The following is a 24,017-nucleotide window of genomic DNA, read 5'->3' on the forward strand; positions in this document are numbered from 1 at the left end:
CGCTGAGAGTGGCGTCGGTCTCTCGACTAGAGGAGAGGGGGATTGGCTGGTGAAAGAGAGAGCACCTGGTGTCCGATAGGTTTCGGGGCTAGGGTGCAGCGGTCAGATTCGGCGACCACGGCGGAGGGGCATGCTTCGGCGAATCTCGACTACTAGTCTTATAGATTAAAAAGATCATTTTCATGATACATTCCGCCTCTCTGTTTGATAGAATTGACGACTGTAAACATGGCTGCCGAAATACGACCATATACCAAGAGGCTGTATAGTTGTACTGGCTACCTGCCCCTTACTGCGGATTCCGAACAAAAACTGATCAAACAACAACTGTAGGGTTTTCCCGGCGCAGCTTATCTCGACTGGAGGAGGGCACAGATGAGGCTGAAAGCCATTCGTGAGCAAGCGATCTAGCATCGACGATTCGAGCGACGAGGAACATCTCAGCCTGCCAGTCACTCGCAAACGCTCATATTGTCGCTCCGGAGCTTCAGTCGTGGGTATTGTAAGTGTTGTGTTACTGGAAATGGTTGCTTTTGCCGTCTTAGTGACCGACAGCCGTAGTGGCAAAGTGCCTGATTCCCGTCCACCCCAGGCGCAAGGCGGATCCGTCGTCACAGCACACTGCGGTACCACGCCGGAAGGAGCCAAAGCTCGTGGCTGCTTCTGGGATATCATGAGCTTTGGTTGGATGCACCCTTCATGTTTTGATCGTGAGGAGTCCGCTCGTTGGGAGGCTGAATATGGGCCCTGGGAATGGTACTCAGAGCGGCCGGGCAACGAGACGGATTTGGTGCCGCTCACGGCTGAAGAGTTGCCATATTCACCTGTTGTGTGGAAAACACAGGGATACCATGTTCAGCATTGTCTCTTAAGATGATCCACATGGCTGCTATGATAGAGGCCCCGATGTCTAATAAGGGGATTGAACTTGGCCATACAGACCATTACACAAAACTTTATCAGCAATCCAGAGCTAATAGATTACACGGAAGCCAATACACATATTCATCTGCTCTTTGTTAAATATATATCAATTGATCTTTGATATAAATCTATAAAAAATATATAACACATGTGTCCTCCTCTAACGCGGTATCTGGACCCCATTTATAGCAGATAGATGAAAATACAATATTAACACTTCACCATATTTTATTCCAATTCTGCAATTGCGCAACAAAATACAATTATAGAACTCAACTATTCTCTCCCCCAAGTGAAACAAACGGTCATCAGATATTGATTCTATGGCCAGGATTCCAGTTTCGGACTTTCCCAGATTCGGACCCGAAAGCCATCGGACTTTTAGCTGCCCCCGTATTTTCTTACAAAAGGGACTGAATGAGAAAATAAGGGAAATTATTCCTCACCAAAACTGCTGTATGATATTGTTCGACTACAGCGATTGACACCACAGGTGAACACAACATTCCCTAGAAGTCACTTTTGTGTCGCCCAAGGCGTTCTCCACAGCCCCATACATCCATCTATTTTTTTATACTCCAAAAACTATTCCATTTTAAACGACATTCCTGCCATGGCCTATCTAGGGAAATCAAAATACTCTCTTCTCAACTCCTCTAACACCAACCTGGAGTCAGCACCAATACCAGCTCACAAATCATCTCTCTCACTCGTTTCATTGGTCCTACAAACAACAACATTCATAATCTCACTCACTCTCTTAGTCCTATTTCTTATTGTCCCAAGAACTTCATCCTCTGCCATATCTTCTTCAAACCCTTTGCTGCCCGTGGGCATAAGCTAGGTAAATCCTAGTATAGCACATTAGCTTCAACCCTATGGAAACGATGCAGTGACAGCGCGTGCCAATGGCTGTATCTTTGCCCTTCTAACGCTGGCTTGGTTGGCATCTGAAAGAACCCGATGGGAACGATCAATCCACCAGAAACCACCATCATTTAAATACTCTGTGTTTGTGTATAATCTGTGGAGTTGGATTCATATTTCACCCAACCTACATTTAAGGATATTATATCAACTCCCAAAATGCTGCTTCTCATGATCACTGTGTTGCTTTCGGTCGCGTGTAGCAACGCTGTTGTGATCGTTAGTGACCCAAGCGACTATGTCGATCTATCGTTGGATACTATCGATAATTCACTTCTCACGGACTGGAACATAACAGCCACTTTGTACCAGATCATCGCTGTCAACGGACCATACTATTTCAGCGAAGCGAATCGAAAGATCGAGCACCGGACCTTTGCTGCGACAGATAATGATACCAGTGTTGTCGTTGTAACTGACAATTCAATTATGAATATATCCCACTCGCTTATTTTGAAACATGGATATGCGTCTAATATATATCAATCGAGCTTTTACGGTGTGAATGCAGCTGTCAATGTTGCTAATGGGTCCTTCGCGACTTTCAACAATATCAATATTACCACCCATAATGGTTCTGCAAATTTATATGCATACGGCAGTGGAACATACGCTATTGTTGAAGACTCTGATTTGTATAGCTCCGGTCCTATTTCTCATGGCCTTTATGCGGGTGGTAACGGAACCGTGACTGGCCGCAACATCCGACATTATTCAGGGGGCTACCGTTCCTCTGCATTTTCTGGAGACACCCCAGCTGGGTATGTCTATATATACAGCTCGGTAGCCCATACTGCAGGTATTGGCAGTGCAATATTTTATGCACTTGGCGAAATTCATGCTGAGAACGTTGTCGGTCATGCTGAACAAGCACCGGCCCTTTTTATGGACGGTGTACAAACTGCTGAATTGCAGAAGGTTGACTTGACCGCCGGTTTACTTGCTGGTCTACTACTCTTCTCGTCCAGCGAGCGTGAGGCTGGTGCATATATCAACTTGACAGGCTCGAAGCTTACGGTATTGCCGGAAACTGCGCCAGGATTGTGGTTTGGAAATATCATTGCAACAGCGGAACTAGCCAACGTGGAAATTGAAACCGCATCAGGAATTCTGGTCGTTGCAAACTACTCTCAAATAACCCAAGACTTCAATTATTATGCTGGATATCCTGATAACAACGATCTATTGCCCGCTGAAGTAGATATATACGTCTCTGAATCTTATCTAGATGGAGATCTGGTTGCATACAACGGAAGCAGCATTTCCTGGACTCTATCTCAATATTCTTCCTGGACTGGCAGTGTGAAATTCGGATACGGTGATGCGAGCTTCGGAGTATATCTCGATAAAACGAGCAAGTGGATATTGACCCATGACGCCTTTCTCACGAATTTTACGAACGATGACACGGGATTATCAAATATCATAAGCAATGGGCATAGCATCTACTATGACACCACCTCGACAACAAACACATGGTTAAAAAACCAGACAATCCAGCTTAACGGTGGTGGAAAGGTGACCCCTTCAACGTGAATGATCCATGCTTACAGACTTCGAGGGAATTCTAGGCCGATAGTAGTTGGGAAGGCAGAAAAAGGACGGTAGCAATTATGGCCACAATGTTCAATTAGCGCATTTTGGGGCCGCATATAATCTGTACTACTACCATGGCTGTGTCGTTGGAAGTTTCAAGGTGATTGAAGAGTATTTTTACTTTTCGGCCACAAGTATTTTTGAGCGATGGGAATTTCACTGGATCTTTGGAGAACGTTGCGTACTTTGCATGGAACATTTCTCTTTGGTAGCTTTACCAATCGTATTTTTATGTTTTAGTCGGGTATCATTTAGCAAATGTGGAGCTCTCAAATCAAGAAAAAACCAAGATGTCAACACCGAAAGTTGTAAAAACGTGGGGATCTTCGTTGTCTCGTCCCTTTTTCGAACGCAGCTATTTATGGGGGTCATGTCGATCAGCGTCGATCTGAGACTCCAATCACCGTCAGCATCAGAGGATGAAATCATCGATGCCCCACGGCCTAACAGTGTCATGTGTTGCGCACCCTGGGAACCGAGTATGTACGGAGCATAGTTTGATACGAGGTATATAAGTATCTATCTCTACTTCGTACTCGTGCACGGAGGATGTCCGATGGAGGGCTATTCGGGCCAATTTGGGCCGAATGATATCATTAATGCCTCAAGCTTGGAAAATTAAAAATTTTCCACGTGGATGGCAGGCCCTGTGGATAACACGGTGGCTACAGCGTACTACTTGAACAGACATCAGTACTCGCACATGCAACATGCAATTTTGCATACAGCACTCTTCTGAAGCCTGCCATACGTAGTTTGCAAGTTCTAATTTTGTAGTATAACCCCGTAAGGGGTTCAAACACCCCTTGGCCCGCAGTTGCCCCCTGCTCTCTTCCTTGGGGCGGTTTTGTGGAGATCAGGGCGCCAACTCCATCGGATTACTCCCTAGCCGTGAGTCTATCAACTTCATCGTCATTTATCGTCCTTTAGAAGCAGAAGCCGAATGTCAATCATCCTACGTGGGGCGAGATACGTCCAACCTTCCAAGGAGTAATGATATCATTACCCATTAATAATTTGCGTTCAAAGACTTGCCCCAATTTCATCTGTACAAACTTTGCGATCTTTGAAACAAGATGCTTAATAAGTATCAAGAAGTTATGCCCCACGCTTGATTATTTATACCGTGCCTTCATCCCTCTCTCGGTTTTTCCTGCATCATTAAAATCCATTTAGGCAAGCATACTCTTTGTCGCAACTTAAGCCCACTTCTGCCCTCGCTATCAAATATGAAGACCGCTCTTCTTGTTCTCCTGGCTGCGGCCTTTACCAACGCCCAGTTCTCTGGACTCATGTTTTTCAGAGATTCAGGCGACTGTCCCCAACAAACGGCATCCGAGTCCCAAACTTCTTGGACATACGATGCTAGTGAAGGAAATCTATGTTTCTCGAACCCATATGAAAGCGACGATCTAGATGTTGCCTTCAGTGGGGAATTGATCGGCACAAACGCAGTAGCACCTAAAAAGCTCGGTGGGTGCCCGACCAGCAGTTGCGACAAAGACTGCACAACAGTGGATGTCGAAGCATCGGGTAATGGTGCTTTAGTGGAGTGCGCGCAATTCAGTGGTGCTAGCTACCTTTACCTTGGACAGTAGACACTCTAATTGGGTGAGTGTCTGCACCAAGAATATCGAAATTCGCGAATGGTCATTAACACTTAGCATTGTTATCAGTTGACAAGATTTGAATGTTATTTTCTTTGAAGTTGCACGACTGGTAGTTTATTGATTTAGTCTCGCGTTGAGATGCATCAATTTTGGTCCTCCCACTGTAGTGGAACAAACCGTTGACGAGTTTACCTATATATCATTCAATGTTGATATATGTATGTGTGTGTGACATCAGTGTATATATATATATAGCAATGGATCAATTGATATCTAACATATTCCACTACCCCCGCGGGCCACCCAAGCCAGCCGGGCCACCTGTAATCTCATATAAAAGGACCATTTTTTAGGATTTAGAATCTCAACAATTTATTAAGCAACCCTATATATTTATTAAATATTATATAAAATATATTATAAATAAACAATTTTTAAAAATTTAAAATTCTATGAAGCTATATTGAGAAAAATTACACCTGTATTAATAAAATACAAAAAATACACTATGTACAGCTGTAATTTTCCCAAAAATAATAATTGCTTAATAAAAATTAGTAATCTTATATAGTTTTATATACAGAATAACATATTTAATTTTTAAATGTATTATTTTAATAAAATGGTTATTTTTTCGACCACAAAAAATGGCCCTTTTATATGAGATTACAGGTGGCCCGGCTGGCTTGGGTGGCCCGCGGGGGTAGTGGAATACGTTAAATACTAACGTATTTTATAAGCACCCCGGGACACATAAGCGTCCCGGGACACCCTCTCAATTTCCTCCCACTTTCAACCAACCATACATTTGAAAATCGCATAACCACACCAATATGCCTCAGAACGCTGCAAAAACCCCTTCAAACAATGAAGGAAGACTTCTGCTTGCTATAAACGCGTTAAAAAAAGGTCAAATAACCAGTGTGCGCGAAGCAGCACGTGTTTACTGTGTACCAAAGTCGATGCTTCACGCGCGAATGCAGGATCGCGCGCACCACTCATATAAGCGCCCCAAAAACACCAAATTGTCAGAAACTGAGGAAATTACACTGCGCGATTGGATTCTCTCAATGGATAAGCGTGGCTGCCCTGTCAGGCCCTCAATGGTAGAGCAAATGGCCAATTGCTTGCTTGCAAAACGCGATTCCATTACCTCACCACCAACCATTGGTAAGTGCTGGGTAAGCAATTATTTGAAGCGCCAGCAAAACCTACAGACCCGTTACATTTGCAAATATAATTATAAGCGCGCTTTATATGAAGATCCAACAATTATTAGCGGCTTTTTTGATAATCTTAAGCGCGTTTTTACCGAGTACGGGATCGCTGAGGAAGATATTTGGAATTTTAACGAGACTGGGTTCACTATAGACATCATTTCTACTGTAAAAGTTGTATGCAGCTCTGATCGCAAAGGGAAACCTCATCTACTACAGCCTAGAAATCGAGAATGGGTCACAGCTATGGAATATATAAGTACAAGAGGGATTGCTGTGCCTTCACTTATTATATTGAAATCAGTCAATAAACTTCTTAATTGATATAATCTACCTGGTTTACCACCTAATTAGGCAATTACTAAATCACCAAATAGTTGGACATCTGACAAATTGAGCCTTAAATAGCTTCAAAAAATTTTTAACCCTTAGACAAAACCTTATACAGTTGGCCGGTACCGTCTTCTGATTCTTAATAGACATAGTAGTCATCTTACACCTTTATTCGATCAGCACTGTGCTACAAATAACATTATTACCATATATATGCCGCCACATTCGTCACACCTACTTCAACCGCTTGATGTGGGTGTTTTTGCGGTTCTAAAGCGCTTATATAGGCACGCGGTTAAAAACCGGATGCGCTGCGGTGTCAACCATATTGATAAAGACGATTTTCTCACAATGTATGCGGACATTCGGGATAAAGCCTATACCATACAAAATATTAAGAGCGGCTTTTTATCGACCAGTATCTCGCCATTTGACCGAGAACGTGTGCTATCTAAGCTTGACATTCAATTGCGGACACCTACCCCCCCAAGTACGAGTCATTCTTCTGCAAATTAGTCCCCAAAAACACCAAATAATATAAAAAACCTGATTCGTCAAACAAACACCATAAATCGGCTTATAAATCAACATCTTACCCATCCAAGTTCGCCTACTAAACGCGCGTTAGACCAGTTAATAAAAGGTTGCTCGTTAGCCATAAATTCCACCACTATATTAGCGCAGGAAAATCAGGAATTAAGAGCAGCGAACCATCACCAGAAGCAAAAAAAGACAACCCATAGTAGGCCTATTGACCGTCAAGGAATTTTGACAGTTTCTGAAGGTCGCGAGATAGCTACAGCAGCGTTGACAGCCCAGGAAGCTTTACAATTGCCTAATCCGGAAGTGGCTTCGGGGGCACGCAGGCACGCGCCACGGACCTGTTCTAATTGTAAACAAATCGGGCATATTCGCACATACTGCCCGAACAATTCTATATAGAAATTATATAGTAATTCGGTTTATTCGTTACGTTATGGTCATTTTCTATGATTTCTTAGCGCGGGTGTCCCGGGACGCTTATGTGTCCCGGGGTGCTTATAAAATACGTTAGGCACTATTATTATAAAGATTAGTATATATAGTATGTAGATCTATTTATATATTATTGATATATTATTTATAGATTAGACTATTCTTTATTTCTTCTTTCTTATTACTAAACAGTCTATCATGGTGCTGCTAACTCTGCTCTCTTGTTTATTTATGTTATCTGAACATAAATATTATATTCTCTACTGGTTGTTTTAAGTTTATCGTGATATATATTTGAACGTTTGCTCGGTTCGTTATTTGCTGATGGTTTGCAGAATGACATAGTTGTAGGGTAATTTTCTTGCCTTGTGATACTGTTGTGCTGCAACAGTATTGCCCTGTAAGTTCCCCATATTGTAACTTCCTTGCCCTGCAACTATCTTGCCTTGTAACTGTTATGCTCTGTAATTCTGTCAAACTGAAATTACTACCACTTACACGAATCCCCAAAAGGGTTCCCTTTTGGGGTAATGGTAAAAAGTCTGACAAATTCGCCTGGTCATGTGTAGGTACCCGTGTAGTCGTTTCTTGTTCAGTGGTGCAATTGGGTAATCTACCTGTGGTCAGATGTAATACTAGTGAAATACGCATTTTGTTCTTAATGTATCTATAGGCAGTCGTATTTGCGGTTGTAGCGGGGAAGTGGAAGCCGAACTCTCATTCCTCCGATTTTAGCTCCGAATCTGCACCTTAGTAGGAAAAATGAAAACTTGGGCAGGACACTGGAAAGTGAAGGAGAATTTTTCACGATTGAGCCAAAAATAACACCCCTCCTACAGTGAGAGGTAATTTTCACGTATACTCACATCTCTGATTTCGCCTTCGATTCGCCGAAGTCGTAATTATGAACCATCTCTACGAGTCAGTCACAAGCTCAGAACCGCAGAATGACAAGGTTTTGGGGGAAGAGATCAAAAGACCGTTGAGAAAGGGAGAATTATTCTGTCTGGCGATCAGCATGGGAAGGTTCGATTCTGTTCCTCGTCTGGTCCGACTGTTGCTAACTAAGCTCCAGTCTACAAGTGACCTGGGTGACTATTATGGCGGAAGGCTCAGTAAGTGGGCTGCGTGATGGGTGATTAGATATGGGCCTCTTTAATCCTCTGTAGCCGTTTCTTCTCTCCCTCGGACTTGTACCGTCCCTTGTCTCCCTGGTCTGGCTTGCCGGCCCAGTATGCGGCACCCTCCTCCAACCATTCATCGGATACAAGAGTGATACGTGTACTCACCGATGGGGCCGTCGAAAGCCATATATAATATACGGAACGCTGGTTGCAGTATTTTCTATCAATATGCTGGCGTGGACTAGCGAGACAATGCGACTGACTTGCTGCCTGCTGGGTGTCAATCCGTATAACCTAGTTTGATAACCAAATCGCTAGCAATTTTCTGGGTCTGGGCATGAATATCTCGCTTCAGCCAGTTCAAGCAGGCCTCAGAGAACTCACTGTAGATCACTATCCAGATAGGCAACAGGCTGAAGCTGGCACATTTACCAGCTGCATCATTCTCATTGGCAGTTTGATCGGTTACGGCGCTGGGTTCCCGAAAATTCCCATTCCAAGTGTGCACGGGTTGATCGAGAATATACAGTTCAAAGGCCTTTGTCTGATTGCCTTTCTAAGTCTGGGAAGTACTGTAGCAATTACTTGCTACTTTACGAGAGAGAGAAGCCTAGCAACAAGCCACTAACTCCAAAAGATGATTCACGCTTAGCAAGTGTTCCGGGAAGTTTACAAAACAGCAGCAGATCTTCCTCCAACAGTGAAGATGGTTTGTCTTGTCCAGTTCTTCTCTTGGCTAGCTTGGTTTCCTTTTTTGTTTTACGGCGCGACGTATGTTCTCTGTCTCAGTCGGGAGAATCCCGTAACTAATCTTCAAAACCACAGATACCTGAGCAAACTTTGTCGGTTGAGCTCATTCCTGATGTTGCGTTTTCTATTAACCATAAATCCACCATAGACAAGTCCAACATTCTCCTTATCAAAAATGGGGCCTCCTTCCAACCAGTTCTACAACGCACTGCATGAATAGTCCTTACGACATGGCACATTAGCATTGGTGCTATTCTCATGCGTCGCATTGCTAGCCAACCTTGCTCTTCCGTACCTAACTCATGACCGCCGTGCCGGTAGAATGCGGGACGTGACTCGTATGGAGATTGCAGGGAGTCTTATCAAGAGGCACATGACCCTCCCTCGTGTGTAGATGGTTTCTCACATTCTGACTTCAGTATGTCTCTTTAGATTGACTGTGAGAGAGTCCTTCATATCATCTATGGTATTTGTCGCTATTCTCGGGATTTCTTGGGGTCTCACGCAATTGGTACCTTTCGCAATCATCGGAGCGGGGATTTCTGAAGAGTCTATCCCGAGCCGCTTGTATCTTGATCAATCCACGACTGTACCGAAACCTATCTCTTCTTCTGACTCGCTTCCCACGAGCGATGAACTTGACATGGAGAAGCAACAGTTCTCATCGGAGCATTCCCTCAGTCCAGCACGGTCAATGGCTGCCACCGCAATGGGGGTCCATAACATTGCAATCTCCTTACCGCAGATATGCTCCTCCATTATGAGCAGTCTTATATTTACCATTTCCAGCTGACTTAATCTCGGACCAACAGCGACGCTGGCATGGGTATTGCGATGGGGGGTTGTGGGAGCTGCTTATCTAGGTCGGGGTATCTAGTTGAGTGGAAGTTGAAACCGTGTCTAGAACTAGCTTCAAGGCTTCAACTTTCTACTTGATAAAAATAAATCGGCATAGTTTGACTTGTAATCTCTTGCATATTATACGAGCCAACAGCCTCACCAGAAAAGCACTGCTGTTTTGGCTAGTCAGCTTAACGTATATGATGATAGCTGCTCAAGCCGCTTTCCACCACCCCACCCCTTTCCAAGGCCCGGTGCATCAATCGCAACCCATACAAACAATGATAGATGTGATACTTGCGCGTTGTGCAACTAAATTCGCCCAGAGGCCGTTCTGACAACACTTCGTAGCTTTTAATTGGGAGCTGTGCATCCTCATCGTAGTAAAATGTCTCCAAGGCGTCCTCAAAGAATTCCGCGCTCAGGTCTGCATTATAGCATTATCTTCCGTGGTCGTGGTCTCTGCAATACCTTCAATACGGGTGGTCCCGACTCGTATCTCCGAAGACGAACTACATAATTAAGACAAAGAGCAAAAATGCGAAAAAAAAAAAGGCACCAATCGTATCCAACAGACAAGGTATAGGATTGATGATTACGTGTGCGAAAACCGGCTCCACCTATGACTTGCGCTCTCCAACCTTTTACTTACACTCCACTTTCCATGAAAGTCATCAAAGTTTAATGGTTATGGTTTAACACTAATTTATCAAAAAGATTCATCAGGCAAGACCTGGCTATCGGGTACATTTTGATGGACGTCAACCAAAAACACCACATCCCGAGGTCTCCTCGATCACTGCGAACATTATATCCATAAATGTTCAAAATAAAAAGCGAATCTTTAGAGATATTAGATGAGTCGCGAATAGCGAGATATAAGCTTTAGTGTCGTGCTGCGCGTCTTCGTGGTGACATCTGGAGTGTTACTAATCCAGACTGTTTAATGCGACTCTCTGTTGCTTTCGCTGTTACATACGTTTGACGGTGAGAATGGGATTCTTCTTATAAAGGACATGTATACAAACTCTGACTTTCTTATATATATATATTTTTTAAAAGTAATGGATATATATTAATAACACTGTACCGGATTTAGACGATATATTTTTTTTTCATAATAAATCTTCGGACGATTGCAGTGGGCAATAGGTTTTGGTGGCCAACTAGTCTATGCTATCACGACGAGTGATGATGTATGGGGGTGTATAACACAGTATGATCGAGACTTACATATTAACGCTAACAAATAATATTGAGGATAGTTTTTGAAGAATTTCTGGGATGTCTACTTTAAATTGATATATACTTATAGGACGAAATCATTCGTATACGAGGCGGGTGAGAACCCCGGCTAGCCTGTTACCCCTTTTCAATGTTAAGTCTGAGTTCTGCCTTATGTATTTATAAAGCATTGGACAAAAGGTTTCTGATTTAGAAACTAAGGATAACTGGGGGACTAGTCTAAGCTTATTCTTAGCGTAATATAAGACGACAAAAGTAAATTGGTTTAATGACAGGTTAAATTCGTGGCGATTCTTCGACACTGTAAACTGTGTCTCTAAACGCAGAAAATACGCATCTTTTGGATGGACAAAGCACCGGCTTATCCAACATTTGAATGTCTTTGTTTTTGTTGTTGAGCGAATGGGATGGCTGATCCACATTCCCGATTCGGAAAATGGTGTTAGTTAATATTACCAATGTTCAGCCCCAGAGTGAGACCTTGTCAGATCAGTTTTAACCAACCAAAGAAGAGGAACGCAGCAAAATATTACAGAAATGGAAGTTCGAAGGGTTGAAACTCGACGGAAGTGAACTACTTAGTATTTCCATTTACGTATATGAAGGTGCCACTTTCCAATTAGGATCTAGCTTCTACCTTGCTTCTAAGTTTGGTTTAAATTTATGCTACAGCATATACAATATAAATATTGGGGGAATACCGCCCTTTTTCTACGAATTAGTGGTTCTCTCCCCCCCTTTTTACATTATATAGACGACCGAATTCACCTAGCAAGGCACACTGGTTGATACAAGATGCGTACTTTAACTGTTCTGTCGTTTGTCGCTGCTGTGACTGGCTATCGCATCAATCCTCACTTGCGGGAAGAAAACTCATCGACATGCTTCCCTCTGCAGTCGGCTACATTCCACAACTCCACAACCGCCCCGGATATGACGCGATCAGAGTGGTGGTGCTCTGCAGAGCAAACATATGGCTTTCTGGGGTTTTCCTATCCGATCGAAGATGACTGCGATGGCGAACCTTACTCCCTCATCGAGTCGGATTTCGCGTCAATGAAGAATGACTTTGGCGCTTCAATGGCGCGCGCTTATTTGCCCGGCTGCTATACGGACGATATTTGGGAACGAATTATCAAAGCTGGTATTGAATATGACATGGGTGTTATTTTTCAAGTTGCTTGGCCTCTGAATGGTGATCCCGTATGTTTTTATGCAATACAGACGATGAGCCGGGACTCCCTGCTCGGAAAAACGCATCGAATAGGGAATTATTAGTTCACATTCATTGATGTTGCTAACAATTTTTTTTGATAACAAGGATTCGTGGTGGAGCAAAATTCAAGATTCAATTCTCGATACCCTTGCCAACAGCTCCTACGCCGAGATTGCACCATTCGTCGTTCACAGTATTGAATTCGGAACCGAGCCTATTGGGGATACTGACGGAGGTAGCTACGATAATTTTGAAGGATATTTGTCTAAATTCAAAGACCTTGTCAAACCGTATGGAATACCTGTTGGTATTTCCGAGGACTGGGATCGTCCAGGGATTATGAGCTCGGACAACGGCAACTCCCTGGGTCCAGTCGGGGAAACGATTGCAAACTTGAGTGATTGCGTGCATGCACATGTCATGCCATATTATCATGATGATTTGACAGAGGCTGATTCGTGGAACTACATCAAAAATCAAGTTCAATGGTTGAAAAGCAACGTGAACTTGCCAATCTTGATATCTGAGGTCAGTTAGCTTGGATTGAGTGTATTACGTTGCAGCTGGGGCCACCGACGCGATGTAAAAGTTTCACTAACGTGAAGAATAGACACAATGGGCCTGGGCATATAATGATGGTCACGCAGGTGGCCATGTTACCGGCCCCGATTCCTGCGACTGCGGCGAAGAACAGTATACCAATTACTGGCAAAACTTTGACGATAATTGTCAATTTTTTAAACAAAACCAAGTTGGATGGTTTCTCCATTCTTGGCAGCAGGAAGGGACCTTTGACATGAAAAAAGACGATGGATCGTATGCTATTCCGAATTGGGTACCTACAAAATGCTAATAACGCATTCTACACCGGATACTTAGCATCACATTGAACAAGTTAGTTATCAGATGTACTCATTCAATATTCCGGATTGGAATACTTAACTTAGTGCGCTTTGGTAGAATAGACTATAAAAGTGTAAAGAAAAACTCCCCGATTTCACTCACCAGCATCTCGACCACAAGTTATTAGCCCTTCGTTCCCTCGCATGAGGAATTTCAACTTCTATGATTCCGACTATATTTGAAGCGGTATACTTTTACTAAATTTGGACGACAACAAACGTATTACAAGAAAACCTAACGGAGAGAAGAGTAGATAGGGTAGCCTATCAACGTGCTATATTGATAACCATGGACAAAATTTCTCGAGAGCTGTATGCTCAGGTCCTAATCCATACCGCAGAAAAATACAATAATGATGTGCAGGAGAAGGTCACGAGGACAGCATCCTAAAGGTGGTAAACAGGTTCGGAATCTTCAACCGTGACACAAACGACGTTGATGGCATCAGCTAGGTCTGTCGGAAGTGGCCTAGCCACAATTGCATCGAGAGTGTTGTATAGCTGCTCCCTTTGGGAGACAGCAAAGATAATCGCATCTCGATCGATATTTTCCATTTAATATACTATAGAAAGTTGCCCATCACAGCGCAGCTGCATGTCCGCTAAGTTATGCTTCTCAGCGGCATCTCGAACGGCGGATACTGAGGCCTGGGCGGCAGGCTGGCCGTAAATGCTACTATACAGTTTTACAACGGGGTTCTAATATTACATCAAAAAGGGAAAGAAAGAAAGTTATTGCCCCTGGTTCAACCTGCCTGATTACTCCACCGTGAGCCAGTTCTAGTGTTATGTGAAAAAAGGCCACCTGCTGCAGGGCTTATATAAAGGGTCAATATTAGAAGAATGTGTAGTTTAGGTACATGGCGTAGCTACAGGCCAAAAAAGTGATATTATGTTCACACAAGAGTGCAAATGGTTCCTTTTCAATAGCTCTCACGATCGCGTTATAATGTCCATCAAGTAGGATGGAAGTAAGTAAGATGTATGGGATTCACATGTTGTATTCATAAATACCTTACTGGACCACTAGCAAACCTCATTGCAATAGCCTTTCTCTCTTATACTCAATTATCGAATTCACTGACGGAAAATGTACATCTTTTCTTTTCTTCAAAGACACGCTGACACTCACAGCAATGTCTGAAATTGTGAGGTGTAGGGCTTTGATAAATAAAAGCCTTTCAGTATCTCCATGCGATTTTGTCAATGTAGTCGATCTCATTGCACTGTAGTTAACTAGGGATGTTGATTATGCAGTGCCATGAATTGTGGCACTGAAAGGAGTATTTTTTCTAGATGTTGTGCCACATGTTAACCAACCTCTGCCGACGGTCTATACCTAGAACGATATATGTCTCTAAATTGATAATTCAAGTATGGCTGTAATCCAGTAGAATAGTGGGATTTAACAATAATAAGTCACTTTAGGGTCAGTCCTTCAATTTTGTACTCAAACGTGTTTAGAATAGCCTGTACGGTTCTTGCTCCCTATGGACCTATCCGTAGAGAATTTTGTCGGATCATATTATAGAACTCGCTTATTCCTTTAAGTAGACCAGAAGATCTTTTTTTTTTTCAGTTTTCACTATTTTATTTTCCTATATTTGAGCGGGGAAGCCCCCCAACCTTCGACGGCCACCGCCATCACGGTTGTTGATGTTTTGAATACCTTGAGCAAATTCATTTAATATTGGTTAACTAATGACCCAGTCACAGGACAGTAGTAACCTAGTTTTGTACTGTTAAGCAGTAGTGTAGTTAAGTACAATCATTGAATACAACATAAACATTGAGAAGGTTCCTTTCTGGACCGTCTTGGAGCATATCTTTCGTGAAAGCGATCCCTTGGTCATAACAGGATTGGTAAGTAATTACTGACAACCTCCAAGTCTAACACTTTCAGCATAAAGTTCGTAGGTGTCCGCATTCATGGCAGCTTGATCTGCGCTCAGAGCCTCGCAGTCATCGTGCCCATAGGCATAATCCGATGTTCCAAACAGGTGAGCTAAGGGCTAAGATTAGCAAATGGAAGTTTCAATTGATTGTATCCACGGGAAATGGCCTTACTCATCTCGTGGAGAATTGCCCCAGCCTTATCATAATCACTAGCCTCACAATCGCCTGCGAATTCCCCCAAATCCCAATATCCCCCATTAGGGCATGGGATAATAACATTATCAGGTGTAATAGTGACAGCTAAGGCACTATCTCCGTTATCTCCACAAGCACCATATGTGTCGGAACATGATATGGTGAAGCCAGTGGATTGAGCATTGATTACTTGGCCGTAGATTGAATCGGTCGTTGATGATTGGCCAGCATCCTTGAACCAATTGATCCAGTAGTCATCCTCGTTTGCCTCCGCCTGTTGTGCTGCCGATGCCATGGCTATGGCGTCATTCACGGAGGTCTGCAGATCTGTCTGTTGGTCGGCGGAACAATTTTCAATTCCCAAGTCTCGTCTTTGAATGGACGCGGCGGGAGAAGTTTTTGAGAAGTGTTCAGATGCGGCTTTCATCTGGTTAGGAACAATGGCTACCTTCTGGGATACGACACCTGGACAGAAAGACATGTCCTTGAGATTAGATGGTATGGTCTCGCCCATGACATACTTCAAGTGCTGAAGTGCTGTAACCTTGGCGTTGGATACGCCGTCGAGTTTGTGAGATACGGCAGCATTGACAATGGTGCTAACTGCCTGGCCGGAGCCGAGACGCTGGAACATGGAGGATGAAGGGTTGCTTTGCTTATAGTCGACGTAAGCCCCACTGAAATCCAGTTCTTTATCATCTAATTACGCGTATGCGTCAGTAGATTCAATGTGGTCAATCAAGGCCAAAACCAACCTTCACCCTGAACCAGCAACTTTCTCACAGGTCGCGTATCTAGAACAGTATTTCCTTTGAAGAACGTGACTGTTTTGTCTGCTTGGTTGGTGATCGTAACATTGACATTATGGTCATCAACGTTGGATATCTCCACAGACAATGGACAAGTATTGGCTGCGACGAATGCGCCCCACGAAACGAGAAGAATTGACCTCAGTGCCATTGTGACCTGATGTTGATAGTAGAAGCTTCCTAATAATACCCTGCGATTTTACTGATACTAGACGGGAATTCTCCAGGGGATTACAAGAGCTATATATGCTGACATAGAAGCTAGGAAAACCCTGGTTTTCTTGGCTTAAACATGTTCGTTTTGATTAAAGTTGTGTATTAGTATCTCACATCAAACATATAGAGAACCAATAGCAGGTGTTGGTGCTAGTTCGAACTTCTTGGTAGATTAGACTGCAACCCAGCCCCTGAGATTAGTTCACAATTAGGTATTGATAAACGACCCCATTATTATAGCTAATGTGCCTTTGTTACAACGCATTTGGTCGCCTGATCTCAGAACATCGTAAAATGTAACACCAAGATTCGTATAGGTCTTGGCATTCTTTGCGACTTCGGATTTCATTATATTTTGTGCTAAAAATGAGTGAAAGTGCTATTAGGTACTTATTTTTTTTGATTTTTTGATTCATTGACAAAAATAGGGCCGGTTTCGTTAAAAGAAGCATGATTAGCCTGCATGGATAAAAAAAAGGAATTGATGCGGAAACCACCCTCTAACCCAAACCATCGTAGACTTAAAATCAGATTTCCTAGTAAAATTAGTAGTTTTAATCATCTAATCCTAATTTAGAATTTTCAACTAACCATTATTTATAATAATATATTAAGGCTAAAATTTTGTAAAAATATATATATATATAAAATAAAAAATATAGGATTAATTAATTTAATTTAAGCTTACTATTATAGTAAAAGATATAACTACCCTGTGGAATAGGCCAATATAAGCAGCGATAGAGTGTTTGTCGAACTAGCACTTATTTATAGTAGACAGAGTCAAATATATATAAAACATCAAACAATCGTTGCAATTCCATTCAATTCACTACCTCTGTTTTCTGACTTGTTCGCCCATACATACATGAAAAGAATCCTAGAGCCTCTCTAGGAACCATATAGTTTCCAGAGACCAGAGAAACCTGTGAAGTGCCAGGCCCGGGTATGCCTGATTCGGCTTACAACGGCCTACAGAACCCCCGCAGGGAGTGGCTTGATCTAATACATCACAAAGGATGTAAGTAAAATTTTTAGACTAAGATAAAGTGATTAAAACAACTAGGAATTTACTAGGAAATTTAATTTCAAGACTACACCAGTTTAGGAAAGGGGGTGGTGTCCGCATCAATTCCCTAAAAAAAAATTCACGATTTTCAAGTTTGTGGAGATTGGGGTCCATTATGTCCAATGCAACGCACAATAATAATACGGACCCCGCGGAATATCTCAGTGGCAAACACTTAAATTCTCACCCCAATAAAACTATCATGATGTAAGCTTACCAGCATGTTCCTGAAAGGATGAGTCTGGAAACCGCGAAGTAAACAAGATATAGCGTAGTGACAATCAGTCTCGACCTAATCACATATACATGTAGTTTAACAAGCCTTGTAGTCCACCAACCATGTTATTTAGCGAATGTGCTTATAAACCTAGCGGAGAAGTGAGTCCCTAGTAGGCGCCCGGAGGGGGCCTCATTGGCGCCTCGCAGGCCTTGGGGGCCGACATGGGAATCTCTCGTTTCGGTCCTTTCGGCGTGCTAATCACTAGCCACCACAATATATGTGATCAAGACATGATTATTTAAAACCAAAAAAAAAGTATTGTATTCATATTTTTCATGTCTAAAAACTCAATGCCAGTACCTTTAAATGACTTAATATTCCATGAATGATTACATGATTTTACATGTTATATCACCCGAGTCGCCATCCCTGTGCTCCACTCGAAATGGAGGATCTCGCTTACCGAGATCCTCTGGACATCTAGAGAAACATGAAATACATATAATAGTTCAAGATCAAGCTTATTGCTAGAACAAAATCCGGTTGGCATTCAGTTAAAGATCATGGGGACATATGCAAACAGTAAGTACTTTTGGGTGGTATATAAGTCCTCGCTGATTGATGCCATGTATATGCAAAACAGAAACTTTCAATGTCAACTTCCCCACGTAGGGCTTTGATGGGGTTATCGTTTTTTTACACCAAAGAGTTAATTATTGGTTATTCAAAATCCTACAATTTACCAAAGTATGCTGTAATAAATTCAGTATCTACTTCCTCACATTTCGGGTATCTCAGCCATCTCGTTGTATAGCTTTCCCGTATCCATATTCTTTCCGCAGGCGATAACTTGCATCTTGAAATCACTTTGATAGAGATCAGACTTCTCTGCATCTTCGATATCCAAGGGCATGATAAGCAGCACATGACGTCTCTTTTTCCTCTGGTCCAATATAAAACGGATCACCCTTTTTATTATTCCGAACGGCAATCCGCTTTCTAGTGGGATCCCGTAATCTTCGACCTTCCGTATCCAGTTCTCAATCCACGACGCCACATCTGCACGCGGACAAACAGCCATGCACGCCGTGAGAATAGTCAATATACCGGTGTTGAATGTGCTCTTGTAGATACAGTCTGAAATATCAAGGCCGTGAGTGATACGCAAAATAAGCTCTGCCCATGGATAATCTCTGCGCGTGAAGGCGGGTTCAACGAATGTCTGTTCTAGTCGATCTACCACATCCTCAGAACATAGCATTTGAGCATGTGCATAGTACGCATAGTTCATCGCGATCTCGAAGGAATGAAATTTAAGAGGGAGTATGTCAAGTTCGGTGGTTGACTGTCTGAGAAGGTCCTTGTGCTGTGATACGTAGCTGTCTATAGGAAGCTCGGATAGATCAAGGTCAGAATGCCACTTATCTAATCTTGTACGTTGCTTTGCTAGCGAATCTCGATACGATTCGTCGATGCTGTCTAGTTGGGATACTGACTCTTGCCGTGATTTGGGAAGTGACATCTGCGTAAGGACATGGTCTAACGGAGCCTTGTTGTTGGGGCCGTAATAGTCTCCTCGCGCGACACACCAGTCGAGGATAATCTTTCGACTTAGTAATTTACAGTCACACATCATGATCATGATGGAGTCGTGATGTGAACCCCCGTTTTCTATCATTCGGTTTAGTGGGAACGTGTCGATGGTGTGAGCAAGCTCTGATGACCTGTATCCCCCTAGGTACCGATTCACAAACTGGGAACGGAGATTCATCCAAGTGCATAATAGCTTTTGTCCGGTAGGATTGGTCTTGATTTCCTCGTGGTTAGCGGCCAAGAACTTGTCAATAACAGTCATGTGCCCGATGCCGCCAGTAAAGGATCCAGAATCTAGTTCAAAGTAATAGGATAGAAGCAGCGCTGCTAGGACGTGAAGGGGATTCGACTGCGTAACTTCGAATGACTTCCCAATGCCTTGTATACCTTTGTTGTAGTATTGTAAACTCTGATACTGGTGTTCCTTCTGTGGTATATAGCAGGACTTTCGGCTTCTATGAGCTTTACGAACCACCAAAGATTCGAGGTGAGCCACATATGCCGCTGTAATCGCTATAACTGCATTTTTAAGTGGCGGAAATTCTGGCATATCCGTGGTCATGTCATGAAAGACCGGCGGCAACAGAGGTGCCACGACATCGTGCCATTGCGCCAAGTACAGTTCGCTAAGAGATTGGGTGTTGTTTATATGAGTGAGTGGAAATAATTCGTAAATATTATTGTTGCAACTGGCGAGCGGATTATCCGATATACCTGGAATCTGAAGACTGTCCGCACATTCGCTTGGGGTCGCTAAATGAGTTGGAAACAAGTTCATCCTGCTGGGTGAACGACCCGACCGTTGAACAGCGAAGTTCGATTCGGAATGATGCACAAACCCCGAGTTATCAAATGTGTCGAGAAAAACGTCATTGAAAGGGGAAAACTGTGCCGGAACGTTGGCATCTAACTGGACTTGAGGCGCTGATGAGGATGATTCGCCAATCAACGCTGACTTGTTGTGTTCCATTGTCCCGAGTATTGATGCAACCGGGAAATAAATGGCATTGTCGGAGCCCACGGCCGATCCTGAGCTTGCTGAACATGCTGACTGACCGGCATCTCTAAGTAATGTGGGGGACGGTGGTTGTTGAGGCGGAGAACCTGTCTCCGGCAGCACCGTTGTCGCCCACTGGATTGTCTCGAAGGTCTTGGGATCAGCGAACTTATACCGTGGTGCATAGCCCTCGCAGCAAAGACCCAGCTGGCCACAGGTTTGACATCCTGGCTTTCCTTCATCGCACTGGACACGGGAATTACAGCGTCAGCACCGGGTATGGATGGTACTCTCCTAGCCTAACAGAGGCCTGCATCCGTACCTTGACTTTCCGCTGTCGACATGTGTAGCAGCCAGTACGAACACGAGTAATGCCCGTCTTCAATCGCTTTTTCCGCGGACCTTCCTGGAGACTCATGAGGACAGGTGCTATTACTACGATGAGGATGGAGTGGAATGGTGAGTGCTGGAGCGGGAGGGGCCTTTGGACATCGCGGAATATGGGGTAGTGCACGCCAGGCTTATCAGATAGCAAAAGTGCCGAAATGCTGATAAGCAACGATCAGGCGCGCTGCGGGGGCGCCAATGGTGGCAGTTTCTTTGGCAGTCTAGCCTCACGTTAGTGTCGCATCTGTAGGCCAAATTCGGAAATGAAGAGCGAAACGCCACACAGAATGCACCGTCGCTTGTTAACTTCGCAACTCCTTGGAGGAGCTAGATGCATAACCGATATCACTAGCTACTGATAACAAAAGCTCTGGAAATGGATATAGAGGAAGGATAGCGTCCGCAATAATCTTGAAGACCCATCCATTCGTCTAGTTGTGCTCGGCTCTTATTGTTGCTTGATACATTTAGTACTAATTGACCATTTGGTCCACTTCCCTCAATGATGGTTTCCTCTGATGTTCAAGATGACCCAAAGGCCTTGGATATGAAATCTCTCTCCAAGGATGCCACTGATGTAGAAAGCGTTGCTGTATCTGACAGCAACAATGCGGTCGGGGAAAGTCAACTTCCTGGACTGGCAGACTTGGATGGCATCCAACGTAGCTGGAGCCTTCAAAATCTCGTCATCATATGGGTATCGGCTTTGCTCATAAGCTTCGCCATCAACCTGAACAATCAAACCTCGGGCTCCTTTGCCTCATATGCCACGAGCAACTTTGCCTCTGCATCACTGTTGGGGACGGTCACTGTGGTCCAGGCGGTGGCATCAACAGGTTGGTTCTGCTAATTCCATGACTGATGTCATATGCTAAGAAGGATACAGTCGCGTTACAACCTCTCGCAAGGCTTGCCGATGTTTATGGGTTAGTATAGACATAACACCCTTATTAATTTTCTGTTTAGGAACTGCCTTCTGATGTAATCCTGAAACCTAGGCGATTTGAAATGCTATCGGTTTCTGTTTTGCTATTGACTATCGGAGAAATCATGATAGCATCATCCCATAGCGTTAGTGTCTATGCTGGGGCTCAAGTCTTGTGGGCTTTTGGATATATTGGTTGGTGGCATATCCCTCCTATCATGTCTACAATGCAATAGTTTCAAACACCTGACTATTTTAGGAATCTCCTTGATGCTTCAAATCCTGGCGGGAGGTATGTGAGCCTGAGAGCCTTGCTCTCAACATTGCTAACCATATCGATTATTAGACACTAGCGATCTTCATAATCGTGCCCTCATAAATGCTATACCACTCGCCCCTTCACTTATTACATGCTGGGTAATTACTGGGTCAATATCTAAAGCTGTGCGACGAACCTAATACTTTACTAGATTTCTGGCCCCGTTGCATCCGGGCTCATCAATATCACATGGAGATGGGGGTTTGGGATCTTTGCTATTATCGTCAGTACTTTCGTCTTCCGTGTTTGAGTGCTGGAAATTAATGACTGGTATAGATACCCGCAATTTCAATTCCTCTACTGGCGTCTCTGTTCCACAACAAAAAAAAGGGCTCAAAATTAAGAAAAGCGGAGGGCACATATCAGCCTCGGAATCACGTCCAAAATTTCATCCAGCTTGATCCTTTAGGTCTACTCCTGTTCGGGGCAGGCCTTGCTCTTGTGCTAATACCAATATCACTGGCGCCTTCTAACGAAAATAACTGGAAAAACACCGACACTATTGTAGAACTCGTCATTGGCAGTCTCTGTTTAGTTGCCTTTGTTGTTTGGGAGTTGATGTGGGCACGCTACCCTATCTTGTCCATGGGTGTTCTCAAAAGCCGAACGGTCGTCTTCGGTTTGATAGGTACTTTCCCTCCCTAGTGACACGGGGCATATTGGGCTAACTATTGGCTAGCTATGGTAATCAACTACACCGGCCTTTACATCCTCCAGAGCTACCTCCTCTTGTATCAAATGATTGCCGCCAATTTATCAGTAAACGCAGCTACGAACATTTATATTCTTATACCATTCTCAGGATCATTGGGTCAAATCGGAGCCGGTTTGGTGGTCAAATATCTCAAAAGATACAAGTGGGTTGTCGTTTCTGGATATGGAATCATCGTGCTTGGAATGGGTCTCACCTACAAATATATCAACGGACACGGACAAATGCCCCAGCTAGTTGTCTCCCAGCTCATCTTAGGAATCGGCGAAGGAATCGTCATGACCACTCAATTCGGAGTGCAAGCCTCCATCAGCCAATCTGGTCGGTATCCCTATCATCGCTCATTGTGATCGAGTGTACTGACTATTACATAGACATGGCGGCAGGGACGGCCTTTTACACAATGTCTATCGCGGTTGGAAACGCCATTGGTGCGGCAATAGCTGGAGGAATGTGGACAAGTGAGAGCCTAAAATATAGATTGCAGGAGTCGCAGATCGTACTGACGGAATTATTTCTCCTTCTAGCCTTACTGCCTCGGAAACTTCGTGCCAATCTTCCAACGGAGGATGTTAGCTATGTGGAGGAAATCGAAGGCTCTATTACGGCAGCACTAGCATTTCCATGGGGCACGTCAACCCGTGATGCTATCAACGAGTCGTTTACCAGCACTTTCCGCACTATGCTATTAGTATCGCTGATTCTTGTAGCTGTTGCATTATTATGTTCACTTCTACTGCAGAATCACAATATTCGAGAGGTGGATAACAGCAGAGAATACAAGGGTATAGTTATTGGCAAGACTAGAGCGGTCGATATCCTGAAGGAGAAGGTTCACGTCGGGCATGATGGAAAGCCTTCTGTAGAAAATGGGAGCTACTAGTTGGGTAGTAAAGTGGGGATTATATCCCCATGTCAAGCGTTCTATATAGGTGGAAACATAGCTCAGATTTATTAATAATGTAGTCAATCGCAGTATGAAAGTTTCTACCAACCCCTTATTTAATAAAGAAGAAAGAC

General features: G+C 43.5%; 8 protein-coding genes across 8 annotated transcripts; 6 read left to right on the forward strand and 2 right to left on the reverse strand.

Moving 5' to 3' along the window:
- Nucleotides 1-228: 228 nt before the first annotated feature.
- Nucleotides 229-877, forward strand: TRUGW13939_10381 (uncharacterized protein; the record flags this gene model as incomplete). The annotated part of the gene is made up of 2 exons (XM_035493493.1): nucleotides 229-329; nucleotides 412-877. The coding sequence occupies 2 exons, from the start codon at nucleotides 229-231 to the stop codon at nucleotides 875-877; spliced, it is 567 nt and encodes a 188-aa protein (XP_035349386.1).
- Nucleotides 878-2,010: 1,133 nt separating this feature from the next.
- TRUGW13939_10382 (uncharacterized protein) lies at nucleotides 2,011-3,387 on the forward strand (the record flags this gene model as incomplete). The annotated part of the gene is made up of 1 exon (XM_035493494.1): nucleotides 2,011-3,387. One exon carries the CDS (start codon nucleotides 2,011-2,013, stop codon nucleotides 3,385-3,387), a length of 1,377 nt encoding a protein of 458 aa, XP_035349387.1.
- A 1,289-nt stretch (nucleotides 3,388-4,676) lies between these two features.
- TRUGW13939_10383 (uncharacterized protein) lies at nucleotides 4,677-5,045 on the forward strand (the record flags this gene model as incomplete). The annotated part of the gene is made up of 1 exon (XM_035493495.1): nucleotides 4,677-5,045. One exon carries the CDS (start codon nucleotides 4,677-4,679, stop codon nucleotides 5,043-5,045), a length of 369 nt encoding a protein of 122 aa, XP_035349388.1.
- A 3,441-nt stretch (nucleotides 5,046-8,486) lies between these two features.
- Nucleotides 8,487-9,672, forward strand: TRUGW13939_10384 (uncharacterized protein; the record flags this gene model as incomplete). The annotated part of the gene is made up of 6 exons (XM_035493496.1): nucleotides 8,487-8,608; nucleotides 8,658-8,697; nucleotides 8,752-8,919; nucleotides 9,005-9,275; nucleotides 9,344-9,477; nucleotides 9,532-9,672. The coding sequence occupies 6 exons, from the start codon at nucleotides 8,487-8,489 to the stop codon at nucleotides 9,670-9,672; spliced, it is 876 nt and encodes a 291-aa protein (XP_035349389.1).
- A 2,664-nt stretch (nucleotides 9,673-12,336) lies between these two features.
- On the forward strand, nucleotides 12,337-13,610 carry TRUGW13939_10385 (uncharacterized protein; the record flags this gene model as incomplete). The annotated part of the gene is made up of 3 exons (XM_035493497.1): nucleotides 12,337-12,744; nucleotides 12,863-13,285; nucleotides 13,368-13,610. 3 exons carry the CDS (start codon nucleotides 12,337-12,339, stop codon nucleotides 13,608-13,610), a joined length of 1,074 nt encoding a protein of 357 aa, XP_035349390.1.
- Nucleotides 13,611-15,530: 1,920 nt separating this feature from the next.
- TRUGW13939_10386 (uncharacterized protein) lies at nucleotides 15,531-16,710 on the reverse strand (the record flags this gene model as incomplete). The annotated part of the gene is made up of 3 exons (XM_035493498.1): nucleotides 15,531-15,664; nucleotides 15,727-16,449; nucleotides 16,506-16,710. The coding sequence occupies 3 exons, from the start codon at nucleotides 16,708-16,710 to the stop codon at nucleotides 15,531-15,533; spliced, it is 1,062 nt and encodes a 353-aa protein (XP_035349391.1).
- A 2,132-nt stretch (nucleotides 16,711-18,842) lies between these two features.
- TRUGW13939_10387 (uncharacterized protein) lies at nucleotides 18,843-21,072 on the reverse strand (the record flags this gene model as incomplete). The annotated part of the gene is made up of 3 exons (XM_035493499.1): nucleotides 18,843-20,119; nucleotides 20,372-20,900; nucleotides 20,977-21,072. The coding sequence occupies 3 exons, from the start codon at nucleotides 21,070-21,072 to the stop codon at nucleotides 18,843-18,845; spliced, it is 1,902 nt and encodes a 633-aa protein (XP_035349392.1).
- A 471-nt stretch (nucleotides 21,073-21,543) lies between these two features.
- On the forward strand, nucleotides 21,544-23,880 carry TRUGW13939_10388 (uncharacterized protein; the record flags this gene model as incomplete). Its single annotated transcript, XM_035493500.1, has 9 exons — nucleotides 21,544-21,877; nucleotides 21,928-21,967; nucleotides 22,040-22,161; nucleotides 22,226-22,258; nucleotides 22,313-22,383; nucleotides 22,437-22,508; nucleotides 22,562-22,913; nucleotides 22,965-23,318; nucleotides 23,372-23,880. The coding sequence occupies 9 exons, from the start codon at nucleotides 21,544-21,546 to the stop codon at nucleotides 23,878-23,880; spliced, it is 1,887 nt and encodes a 628-aa protein (XP_035349393.1).
- Nucleotides 23,881-24,017: the final 137 nt, after the last annotated feature.

Source organism: Talaromyces rugulosus, chromosome VI (genome assembly GCF_013368755.1).
Source record: "Talaromyces rugulosus chromosome VI, complete sequence".
NCBI lineage: Eukaryota > Fungi > Ascomycota > Eurotiomycetes > Eurotiales > Trichocomaceae > Talaromyces > Talaromyces rugulosus.